The sequence below is a fragment of the Mya arenaria genome, chromosome 2 (genome assembly GCF_026914265.1).
Source record: "Mya arenaria isolate MELC-2E11 chromosome 2, ASM2691426v1".
In the NCBI taxonomy this organism is placed as follows: Eukaryota; Metazoa; Mollusca; class Bivalvia; order Myida; family Myidae; genus Mya; species Mya arenaria.
Window position 1 is genome coordinate 56,494,136 of NC_069123.1, and position 13,386 is coordinate 56,507,521.

General features: G+C 34.7%; 1 protein-coding gene across 1 annotated transcript in view; it reads right to left on the reverse strand.

Annotated features, from left to right (window-relative positions):
• LOC128210596 (E3 ubiquitin-protein ligase MARCHF8-like) overlaps positions 1–13,386 on the reverse strand; it is a 33,140-nt gene that overhangs the window by 7,285 nt on the left and 12,469 nt on the right. The window contains exons 2-3 of the mRNA XM_052914950.1: positions 5,515–6,178; positions 3,231–3,500 (exon numbers count right to left, since the gene is read on the reverse strand). Of these exons, the coding sequence (XP_052770910.1) occupies positions 3,231–3,500; positions 5,515–6,024 (780 nt within the window). The 5' untranslated portion in view covers positions 6,025–6,178. The remainder of the gene's footprint in view (positions 1–3,230; positions 3,501–5,514; positions 6,179–13,386) is intronic.

Consider the following 13,386-nt stretch of genomic DNA (forward strand, 5'->3'; position numbering starts at 1 on the left):
TGCAAACTGGAGTTATCTTACTTGGTTATTTAAGTAGATTGGATTGTTAAGTACCATTGTATAAAGTCTCAATGCAATCCATCAAGTAATTGCAGAGATATTAACCTATGTGGGCTTACATGCAAAACCTTAACCAGAATGTCTAAGTCAAATAATAAAGGCCCATAATTTGCATTATATTAAAAAAAGTGTTATCTGGGAATACATATCTAATGTTTCAATGCAATACATGATATATTTGCTGAGATATTGACTTAAATGTGGTTACATGCAAAATCTTAACCAGAATTTCTAAGTCGAATAATAAAGGGCAATTATTTTGCATTAAATGCAAACTAGAGTTATCTAACTTGTTTAATTAAGTAGGTTGGATGGTTTACTACCATTGTATAAAGTCTCAATGCAATACCTCATGTAGTTGCTGAGATATTAACCTATGTGTGCTTGCACGCAAAACCTTAACCAGAATTTCTAAGTCAAATAATAAAGGGCAATTATTTGCATTAAATGCAAACTAGAGTTATCTAACTTGGTTAATTAAGTAGGTTGGATGGTTGAGTACCATTGTATCAAGTATCAATGCAATACCTCAAGTAGTTGCTGAGATATTAACCTATGTGTGCTTACACGCAAAACCTTAACCAGAATTCTAAGTCGAATAATAAAGGCCTATTATTTGCATTATATTCAAATAATTGTTATCTAACTTCATTAATTTACTATCTCAGATAGTTGGGAATACATATCCAAAGTTTCAATGCAATAACTGATGTGTGCAATAACTGATGTATTTACTGAGATAATGACTTAAAGGTGCTTACATGCAAAACCTTAACCAAGGTGTGACGCCACCGCCGACGCCAGAGTGAGTAGTATAGCTCTCCTTATTCTTCGAATAGTCGAGCTAAAAATGTAATCTATCACATGCCTAGGCTACATAATTATAGAAATGATAACTATCACATTCCTAGGCTACCTATAGAAATGTTAACTATCACATGCCTAGGCTGCATAATTGTAGAAATGTTAACTATCACAGGCCTAGGCTACATATCGAAATGTTAACTATCACATGCCTAGGCTACATAATTATAGAAATGTTAACTATCACAGGCCTAGGCTACATATAGAAATGTTAACTATCACATGCCTAGGCTACATATAGAAATGTTAACTATCACATGCCTAGGCTACATATAGAAATGTTAACTATCACATGCCTAGACTAAATATAGAAATGTTAACTATCACAGGCCTAGGCTACATATAGAAATGTTAACTATCACATGCCTAGGCTATTTAATTACAGAAATGTTAAATATCACATGCCTAGGCTACATATAGAAGTGATAATTATCACAAGCCTAGGCTACATATTAACTATCACATGCCTAGGCTACATATAGAAGTGATAACTATCACAAGCCTAGGCTTCATATAGAAGTGATAACTATCACAAGCCTATGCTACATATTAACTATCACATGCCTAGGCTACATACAGAAGCGATAATATCACATGCCTAGGCTTCATATAGACTATCACATGCCTAGGCTACATATAAAAGTGATAACTATCACACACCTAGGCTAAATATAGAAATGTTAACTATCACATGCCTAGGCTACATAATTATAGAAATGTTAACTACTGTGAAATCATTAATGTTCGTGGGCATAAAATTTCGTGGTTTGCCGAAAAAAAACAATTTCGTGGGTACTTGAATTCGTGGATTTTCATTTTTGAAAAAAAAAATGGAAGATGCGATCGTCCTAGATCGTCTGCATAATATCCACGCGCTGGCCCGTGATTTCTGTCTTCAACGTCACTCGGTTTATGACACTCGTTAATGTGGTACGACATGCCAATTAGTGCATATACCCATGTCACTTATCGATTTAATTGGGAATAAAGGTAATAAAAGAAGATGTACCCTGATCATAAATACAGATAGGGGACGCCATTGAATGCCAATTAAGAATTTTGCAAACTGTGATAACACCGAAAAGGTGCTTATATTGTCACGTTCGGTGCTTAGTAACCTTGAATATACTAGTAATCGATTAATTAGTTTATTAAATAAAAAAAAATCGAGTATGGACACTCATCACGCACATCTTGTAAACTTGGAGATTTTCATTAACAGCACACGTTTAAACACGTGCTTATAACTGTCATTTGCTGCATAAAACACATTTAATTGATTTGGTTCGTTATTATTTGTTAAAGGCAGTTATAATATATTAACAGAATAATGATCGTAAGTTATACAGTGAGACAGGTTTTAACACTGTATACTGCGACCTCTGTAAAGAATATACTCGAGTATGTACGTAAAAAGGCAATTGAAAAAGTGAATAAAGGGTTTATATTTCGTGGGATCTTGAATTCGTGGATCACCCAACCCACGAAAACCACGAACATTAATGCCCCACGAACATTAATGATTTCACAGTATCACATGCCTAGACTACATAATTATAGAAATTTTAACTATCACATGTCTAGGCTACATATATAAATGTTAACTATCACATGCCTAGGCTACATAATATAGAAATATTATCAATCACATGCCTAGGCTACATATAGAAATGTTTACTTTCACACGCCTAGGCTACATATAAAAATGTTAACAATCACATGCCTAGGCTACATTATTATAGAAATGTTAACTATCACATGCCTAGGCTACATAATTATAGAAATGATAACTATCACATGCCTAGGCTACATAATTATAGAAATGTTAACTATCACATGCCTAGGTTACATAATTATAGAAATGTTAACTATCACATGCCTAGGCTACATATAGAAATGATAACTATCACATGCCAAAACTCAGATATATTTCCTAGACTAGAATTCTTACAATTCTTAATTAAAACAAGAGCAGTGGTTGGTCAAGTGCTATAACTCAACAAACATATTGGCCAGATTTAATTATTGGATGTGCAACACATCTACATATTGTCATGATGAACCTGTGTAAAAAATTCAGATTAATATCCATAACAGTTTCTAAGTAATGCCAAAGTATGACACTGCTACTGATGACGTCACCATGGCTATGACAACACATTGAGATCATCTTCAAAAAACAGTTGAGCTAAAATACAGGAAAGGAATACTATTTAATTGATTGACTTTAGTTTAAAACAAATACTCAAGTCTAAACATTAATCTTGAAATGTTTTCCTCTAGATTCAATTTTTACAGGACCTCACCTCTCGGAATGATTTTGTTTTCTTCGTCATGTGATACTCATACATGCAGAGCTCGCAGGTGAGTTTATCAGAGCTCTTGATCCATTTCTGTAGGCACGCCTGGTGTACAAACTTAAGGCTGCCTGAGCAGAGGCACGGGGAGATCAGGGGAGACTCCTTTTGGATTTCACAGCTGTCACATTGACAGATACGACACATGTCCATGTTAGACAGTGACGACTCACATCGCTCTACAGAGATTGGGGTCGGAGAGTTTGGGTGTAAGGTCTCCTGGAAAATGGTTACAAAGTTGTGAATTATTTTCAATATTTTGTGAAGATGAAATTAGATATGTAACGATTAATTTTTGTCGTCATATTAACAAGAACAAAATTTATTAAAAGTAGAATATTGATATATCGTGACAAGGCTGCACTTTCCATATTCATTAATATAAAAGCAGTTACCTAGATATGTGCCAAGCAGAGTTGATATTAATCAATAATAATATAAAATTATTGGAATAAACATGATTCTTCTACACTAATGGTTATTGTAGGTATTATCAAGTTCCAGTTCAAGTATTAATCGTACCAAATGAGAGCTTGTATCTACTATATTAATTATTTAAAAATAATATATAATATCCCATAGGCCATTGTAAATTTATGACTAGATTTTAATCCAAAACTGTTCTTAGAAAGTAGGCAGGGCAGACTTTTTATTATATTTTTCTTTAATGACCCTTTTACCATTGAATATCACTGTAGTCATGCACTTTCTTATTGAATAAGTGACCATTATACATGTGTTTCTTGACCAACAAATGAACACAAGTGTAACAATTCTCCTTTTTACATGTGAATGTATCAGACAAATACGCAATTACAGACCCCAGTTCAAACTTTTATTTAAGTCAATAAAAGGGGTGGCATAAGAAAGAGGACAAAGTCAACAAAGATTCTGACACCAGTACATGTAGTCGCGGTCGTCCTAACACTACTGTTTTATTTTCAAGACTCAATATATATTACATACAGCGTCCATGACTGATTCCAATCATCATTCAAAACAGATCTATATTTTATATTAATTACTAATTAGCTGTGAAATAAGCTGTCAGATTGACAAAAAAAATCATTATTGACTGAGACGATAGCCTAATGGTCAATAATGATTTTGCGGTCAATACATGTATATGAACTGCATATTTCAAAGCAGCTGCTAATAAGTAAATAACTGTTTAATTATATAATACCGTATAATCAAGGTGTAATAGGCTTTATTTGATCATATTTTGATAAATTGAACTTCATATTAACATCGACTTGATCATCAAATAAGTGTTTTCACTATCGACTTCAAGGGTTGACATTATATCCTAGCACCCTCCACCATGGCATCTGATATTTATTTCATTATACCTAACAAATATTGTTTACATTTATTTTGTCTGCAATTGTGGTCTTTAATTCAACAAGGAGCCAACAAAATAAGATCACCATTAAAGTAATTTTTCCTTGTGTTATTATGACTTCATAATATGATAAACTGTTTTCCGTCTATATATAGACACCTCAAAATGGTGTTTAATTCTGTTGACCAAAATTGCTATTTATTGAATTAAGATCAATGTGGCTTCCATAAAGAGATTTTTCCTGTTTTATTATGACGTTTTTTGAGAAACTGTTTTCGGTCTATATTTACACAGCTCAATATGGCGTTTGACTGTCTACCAAAACTGCTATTCGTACATCATGGATTGTTTATTTATAGATCATGTAATAATAGCTTTTAATTATAATGATATCATTTTGATCATGCTTTTTTTTGTTTCCCACTACATCAGTGGCAGTGGCTTGATGGTTATTCGATCATTTGATTGCCAAAAGTTAGTACTCGTTTTCATTCAGATGAGGTAAATGTTTCTTACTCACAAACTCATGTATGTATCGATATTAAAAAGTGCGTACATGTTGTTGCAGCTCTTTAGATATTAATTTATTCGGTAACTTGTTAATCAATGTGACATAAAATAAATTTTACTTTACTTTCATTATTTGTGTCTTACCTGTTTACCTTTATTTTGAAGTGATGTTAATGAACGTATATTGAGAACAAAGGCAGGCAGGCACTGGGCCGAATAGACTGTCAATGTTAAAAACTATAATACTCGTAATGACCTTCTTCCTACAATCAAAGGGCAATTCAACACCGCTTTCATTAAACAGACATATAAGTAAATAAAATTAAATGTGCCGGTTTAATTTCAATTATAAACACTTTAAATAAAGAAAAAAGATACCTGTGTTTCACTGTCTTTCTTCTTAAGTGCTGAAGGTTTTTCCTTCTTCCCTGGTTTGCCATTGCTTTTCCCACTGGAGCGTTTATCCCCATCACAAGGGTTTTGGTTTGCCATGTTACTGTCTACCCCCGGGGCTTGGTCTCCGTGAGTGTCCCCATTGTGACTTGTGTCTTCTGACAAACCATCTGAGTTTGTGTCTCCAATTATCACAGTTTTAGCTTCCACATGAGGACTTGCACCTTCAGATTTCTCGCCCCAGACTTGATTTACAGACACTTTAGTCAATGCTATATCCTCTGTCTTTTCGAATTCACTCTGTATACTATGTTCCAGATTCTGTTCACAACTTTCCTCTGGTTTCTGGCCGCCTGTAGCCCCTATGCTTTCCTTGTCCACCACATCTAGCCCCACTTCTGGCTCCCGTTCCATCTCAACTCCCCTCGGCTTGTTGTTGGATCCCACAGATATTTGCTTCAAGGGCATTTCCACCAAAACCCCTACAAGTGTCATTAAATGAACGCCATTTCCGCTTTTACCTGAGTAATACTAACAGCCATATTTAGCCACACTATACAATGACAGTCTCCTCAACAACGCAACTTATATTAGAGGTCCGTGAAGCAGCAGCCATGTATAATTTCCAATATTGTTCCGGTGACCAAACCTGTCAAAGAAAAACAGATTTACAAAGAGCACGTAGGTATCTCATTATTAAAATCTATATTTCTATTTTCCAATACATAGTCTGTAGAAAAGTAGGATTACAGTTCTTTGTAGTGTTATATATTAACATTCACTATTTTAATGTATACCTTATACTTTCACACATTTAACAATGTACATGTCATTCAATATAATGTAATAATCAATAACATCTTTAATATTGACTTGTCACAACAAAACTATGCTACAATGTGTTCATCAAAGAAAGTCAGCCCTACTCAGATCTGCTAATAATTGAATGGAAAATTATGGTTTCTCTGACAATTTTCCAAACAAATTCTCAATTCCCAATCATTGTAATGCTTGAAAATCAATGGCCTTCTTCAAGTGCTTCAACATCGTAGTGATTCCCGAAGACACCAACTCAACATTCTACAGCTTGACAAATGGAGACAGATCTATATTTCACAAACCATTCAATGTTCACCATTTATCTTTGAGATGACGCAATTATACTTATCTTATTTCAAATTGAATTGTTTTGATTGAAGTTCTCTAAAATCACTAATTATTTGATTGGAACAAAAAAGCTTGTAGTTTTGAAAGCACTGCATTCGAAAATCGATGTCTCATTAAGAGTGCAAAATATAAAGACAGTAGAAATTAACACTGTCATCCATCAAACATCTGAGTTTATCTGAATCCTGGATTATGGATTAAATACTTAGAATTTGGATGACTTTCATTTGAAACACCAAAGAATGTTACAAGGAAAAAACTCTGCAAGAAAGTAAGTGGCCATGAGTTACAATTCTTACGTTGTGCACATCTTAACACAATGCCATCTGTCAATTTTGACAGTTTTGATTTAATTCATTTCAGGAAGATAACTTTGCACAAAAGTGCCCAAGGGTTAAAATTTGTACAACAATAGTTTCAAAGTTATGTTTTGTACAAACACATCTTTTGTCTAAGTACAAGGGAAGATAACTCTGCAAAAAGAAGTTTTCTTTCTTTTGCAGTTCACATTACCGTCCAACAGTGTCGAAAGTTTCATTCAACTCCATACAGTAGTTTCTCAGTTATGCTTAGCCTTTGTACATATGCTTTAAGAAAACCACAAAGGGAGGTAATTCTGCAACAATGTGAGCGAGAGTTATAATTATAGCAGTGTTCACATTGTCATTTATAATGTTCAAAGTTTTGATTACATCCTTTGAATAGAATTTGAGTGATACAGTGGAAACTCACTAAACCGGATCTCCACAAAACCGGAATCCTCGGGATACCGGACTTTTTTCAGAGTCTCGGTTTTCCCCTTCTATTTTCAATGTAAAAAAATCCCTACAAAATCGGAACCCCGGAATTTCGGATACCGGACAAAAACTGGAGAAAAATTGTTAGTTGTCAACGTAATTTTACCTTACAAAACCTGACGTATATTTGTTCAAACATGTCAAAATGATTTTGTGTATTAGAATCGCGTGTCACCATGTTTTGATAGCTGGTGCGTCGTTAAATATTGCACCTGTGATGTTGTGTTAACTCGATTATCGATAATGATGATTGCGCTGTGGATTGACTGCCGCACGATAATCAAACTTGTGAAAAGTAAATTCATTGAAACATTAATTTGTTTGTTGCAGAAAATAAAGAACTAGAAACGGTTATTAAGTGATCATTTTGGAGCGTTGTTTTATCTAAAGACTTCTATGATTGAATCAAATTAGAGCGGTGCGTTAGTTAAACTATCAAACATACTAAACAGTTTTGCTCTGAACAAAATTTGGTTACAGTCTCCCTTTGCCAAAGAGGAGATATTAAGGTATCTGTCAATGCTTGACTTTTCCTTGTAATAAAGGGATAATTCTTGGTGCTGTAAAATAAGATGTATGCAATTTTTATTGCTACTATAACTATCCCTGAATAAGACATTAAAGGATGGCAGACTGCAGCATTGTGAAAGTCTATCTTATATGCAAATATGCGCAGAGGGTTTCCTCATTTTTGACAACATTAATGCAGAGATCTAAATGTGTTTCATTGTATGAAATTTATTTCTAGCCAAAAGCAGATTGCATGATAACCCAGTACAATTAATAACAAGTTTGTTTTATTGTCAAACAAGAGAAGGCATACTGGACTAAACTAAATAAGGAATGCATGCCTTTTGATCTTGTTTAGTTTACACTTATATAACGTCACAACCATATACAGGGACAAAATGTCACGATATCAAAGTTTAATAGTGTTTAAATTGATGAATGGATGAAATGTTCACTTTACATATCCCTCTACTTAATATTATGATGTTTTGAAGACAGAAAATTCTTGATTTATGATTTTAATTTTAACACTATACCTTGTTACTTTGAGACTTTGAACAATAACAATAAATGTACTGTATTAAATATGTCTGATATAGAAAGACACCATGCATCTAGTTAAACAGTGACAAAAATATTGCAAGCAGACTATATTATCATTTTGTCTATTTTATAAACAGTGATCAAAATTAACACAAGTATCAAAGCATGAATCAAGTCCTAGCGTGTAAAACAATCTGGTTTCAATATATGTTTGTAAACTCAGGAATGCAGGCAATCATAAGAACATACAGTATTCAAGCTTGTTGAAAAAATATTTATTTCGATGACTGTATTTCCTTTTTGAAAATAGAAAAATATCTATTAAATTAGCAAAATATCTTTATGATTTTGTATTTCTACACTTGTTTCACCAAATAAGAAGACTTGACCTTCATTTAAATCCTCGTTTACTTACCAGTCCGCAGGTCCTATCATAACAAGTCTGCATGTCCTAACATAACCAGTCCACATGTCATATCATTACCAGTCCATGTGTCATATCATAACTAGTCTTTGTGTTCTAACATTACCAGTCCACATATCATATTACTACCAGTCCATGTGTCATATCATAACTAGTCTTTGTGTTCTAACATTACCAGTCCACATATCATATAACTACCAGTCCATGTGTCATATCATAACTAGTCTTTGTGTTCTAACATTACCAGTCCACATGTCATATCATTACCAGTCCATGTGTCATATCATAACTAGTCTTTGTGTTCTAACATTACCAGTCCACATGTCATATAACTACCAGTCCATGTGTCATATCATAACTAGTATTTGTGTCCTAACATCACCAGTCTGTGTGTCCTTACATCACCAGTCTTTGTATCCTAACATCACTAGTCTTTGTGTCCTAACATCACTAGTCTTTGTATCCTAACATCACCAGTCTTTGTATCCTAACATCACTAGTCTTTGTGTCCTAACATCACCGGTCTTTGTATCCTAACATCACCAGTCTTTGTGTCCTAACATCACCAGTCTTTGTGTCCTAACATCACTAGTCTTTGTGTCCTAACATCACTAGTCTTTGTGTCCTAACATCACCAGTCTTTGTGTCCTAACATCACTAGTCTTTGTGTCCTAACATCACCGGTCTTTGTGTCCTAACATCACCAGTCTTTGTGTCCTAACATCACCGGTCTTTGTGTTCTAACATCACCAGTCTTTGTGTCATATCATAACTAGTCTTTGTGTTCTAACATTACCAGTCCACATGTCATATCATTACCAGTCCACATGTCATATCATTACCAGTCCATGTGTCATATCATAACTAGTCTTTGTGTCCTAACATAACCAGTCCACATGTCATATCATTACCAGTCCATGTGTCATATCATAACTAGTCTTTGTGTTCTAACATTACCAGTCCACATATCATATTACTACCAGTCCATGTGTCATATCATAACTAGTCTTTGTGTTCTAACATTACCAGTCCACATATCATATAACTACCAGTCCATGTGTCATATCATAACTAGTCTTTGTGTTCTAACATTACCAGTCCACATGTCATATCATTACCAGTCCATGTGCCATATCATAACTAGTCTTTGTGTTCTAACATTACCAGTCCACATATCATATAACTACCAGTCCATGTGTCATATCATAACTAGTATTTGTGTCCTAACATCACCAGTCTGTGTGTCCTTACATCACCAGTCTTTGTATCCTAACATCACTAGTCTTTGTGTCCTAACATCACTAGTCTTTGTATCCTAACATCACCAGTCTTTGTATCCTAACATCACTAGTCTTTGTGTCCTAACATCACCGGTCTTTGTATCCTAACATCACCAGTCTTTGTGTCCTAACATCACCAGTCTTTGTGTCCTAACATCACTAGTCTTTGTGTCCTAACATCACTAGTCTTTGTGTCCTAACATCACCAGTCTTTGTATCCTAACATCACCAGTCTTTGTATCCTAACATCACTAGTCTTTGTGTCCTAACATCACCGGTCTTTGTGTCCTAACATCACCAGTCTTTGTGTCCTAACATCACTAGTCTTTGTGTCCTAACATCACCAGTCTTTGTATCCTAACATCACTGGTCTTTGTATCCTAACATCACCAGTCTTTGTATCCTAACATCACCAGTCTTTGTGTCCTAACATCACTGGTCTTTGTGTCCTAACATCACTGGTCTTTGTGTCCTAACATCACTAGTCTTTGTGTCCTAACATCACCAGTCTTTGTATCCTAATATCACCGGTCTTTGTATCCTAACATCACTGGTCTTTGTGTCCTAACATCACGGTCTTTGTATCCTAACATCACTTGTCTTTGTGTCCTAACATCACCGGTCTTTGTATCCTAACATCACTTGTCTTTGTGTCCTAACATCACCGGTCTTTGTATCCTAACATCACTGGTCTTTGTATCCTAACATCACTAGTCTTTGTATCCTAACATCACTTGTCTTTGTGACCTAACATCACTAGTCTTTGTATCCTAACATCACCAGTCTTTGTATCCTAACATCACCAGTCTTTGTGTCCTAACATCACTAGTCTTTGTGTCCTAACATCACCGGTCTTTGTGTCCTAACATCACTAGTCTTTGTGTCCTAACATCACCAGTCTTTGTATCCTAACATCACCGGTCTTTGTATCCTAACATCACTGGTCTTTGTGTCCTAACATCACCGGTCTTTGTGTCCTAACATCACCGGTCTTTGTGTCCTAACATCACCGGTCTTTGTGTCCTAACATCACCGGTCTTTGTGTCCTAACATCACCAGTCTTTGTGTCCTAACATCACCGGTCTTTGTGTCCTAACATCACTAGTCTTTGTGTCCTAACATCACCGGTCTTTGTGTCCTAACATCACTAGTCTTTGTGTCCTAACATCAACAGTCTTTGTGTGCTTAAGGGGCACAACATAGTTTGATGCAATTTGTTTTTTGATGCATTATTATATTGAACTCATTTGACTTGAATGATCAAACCAAAAAGGCTATGATTTGTGCACAGATAAAGAAATATTAGCAATATTTTGGCATTTTAAACTCGAGAATATGTGGCCATGTAACTAATTATTGAACAAGAGCAATCAGAGACTGCTACAGTTGTATATTCCCCGCCGATTTAAGTAACAGTATCAACTTTTTGCCATTTGACAAGGATTACCAATGAACCTTTACAAAGCTCAATAACTCAAACAATACTTCAGTCAGAGTTATGGTTACTAATGGCATATATATCTGTATATGAAGCATGAAGTCAATACCTTAAAGACTTTTCAAGTTAGCTCATATATAAACAAACAGAAACAACTAAAAAAACTACAGTCATAGTTCTCCTTCCTGTTCACTGCACTTCTCCTCATTTGAGACATATTTGTATATATGCAGATTGAAGTCAATACTTTAAAGACTTTTCAAGTTATAAATGCTCAAAACAAACAAAAATAAGTTTAAAAATTAACAAAGGGCAACACCTAAAAAACACAAAAGCCAGAGTTATGGTTCCTTTCCTCATTGAAATATATCTGTATATAAAGTTTGAAGTAAATGCTTCAAAGACATCAAGTTATGCTCTGGGCAAACAATAAGTATTTATAAGCATTAAAGTAGTACCTCAAAGACTTTTCCAGTTGTACTCGTTTATGCATCAACTTATCTTGTGCCCCTTAACATCAGGCCTTTTCACGAAAATCTTAATTTCAACTTCTCTCTTACATTAGAATGACATTAGTTTTTGTATTTCAACCCAACATTAACACTTGTTTCACTAAATATTAAGACTTGACCCTTATTTATTTCTACAAATAATCTGAAGTCTTTGTTACAAGTTACCAGATGTATTTCTGATGACAAAGCAAAGGCCTACAGCCAACACGTTTATTAGCTTTCAAAATACAGGCTCATTATTTGCTTAAGCTAAGTACAGGCTCCGCTTCTCTAATTACTCATTAAGACAGTTAAATGACCGTAAAATCAAGACACAAACATACATGTATAGGTGATTGAATCAAGAATAGAAACAAAGCAGGTCTCCCAAACGTGGAAAACAAGGAAACTGGGCCCCTAATTTCAGTAAGATTTTATTTCTAATCCTTACACTGCTTAAGAATGCTTCTGATAAGAAACAGCAGAATCTATGTGATAAATATCCTTTAGGTAAGAATTTTTATCTAAATGCAAATTACTCCAAAAACAAGGAAACCCCTGGAAATTTATGATCAGTATGCCTGACCATCTTTACTGAAACGCGGACCTGACCTTTTATATCCCCTTTTGAGAAGAGTGTAACTTCCCTTTTTTACACAGAATTCATGGGCTTTTTAGGGATTACTGAGGCCTCAAGAACGTGGTAAGTCATACACAGACACCCAAAATATGGCAGATTTTTGTACGCAAACTTTCAAAATGGTTAAGTATAATTTGTACACAGGATTCGGGTAGAAAAATTATTTGGTAAGCAAGGGGGGAGGGGGTTACACCCTCATTGAGTGGAAAATCAACCACAATTTTTACAGATAGTAATAAATGTCAGCTCTGCCTCTCAAAACAGTTGACAACAATACTGAGCAAAAGACACGAGAGACCTATAGGCAGGTTGGTCAAGGGCCAGAACTCAAGGAATATTTTAACCATAGTTTATAACTTGCTACACATCTCCACCACCCTTGTTGTAAACATGGGTACAAGGTTAAGTGTAAACTTACTTATTTATTTTCAGTCATAGCCAATATAAGAGTTTTTGGACACAACATCTACCCACAACACCAAGTCAATGACGTTACCAAAACATTTCCTTGAAAAACGACAGGCTAATGTTGATTTGACAAGAAGTTATGTTCACTTAGAACACATT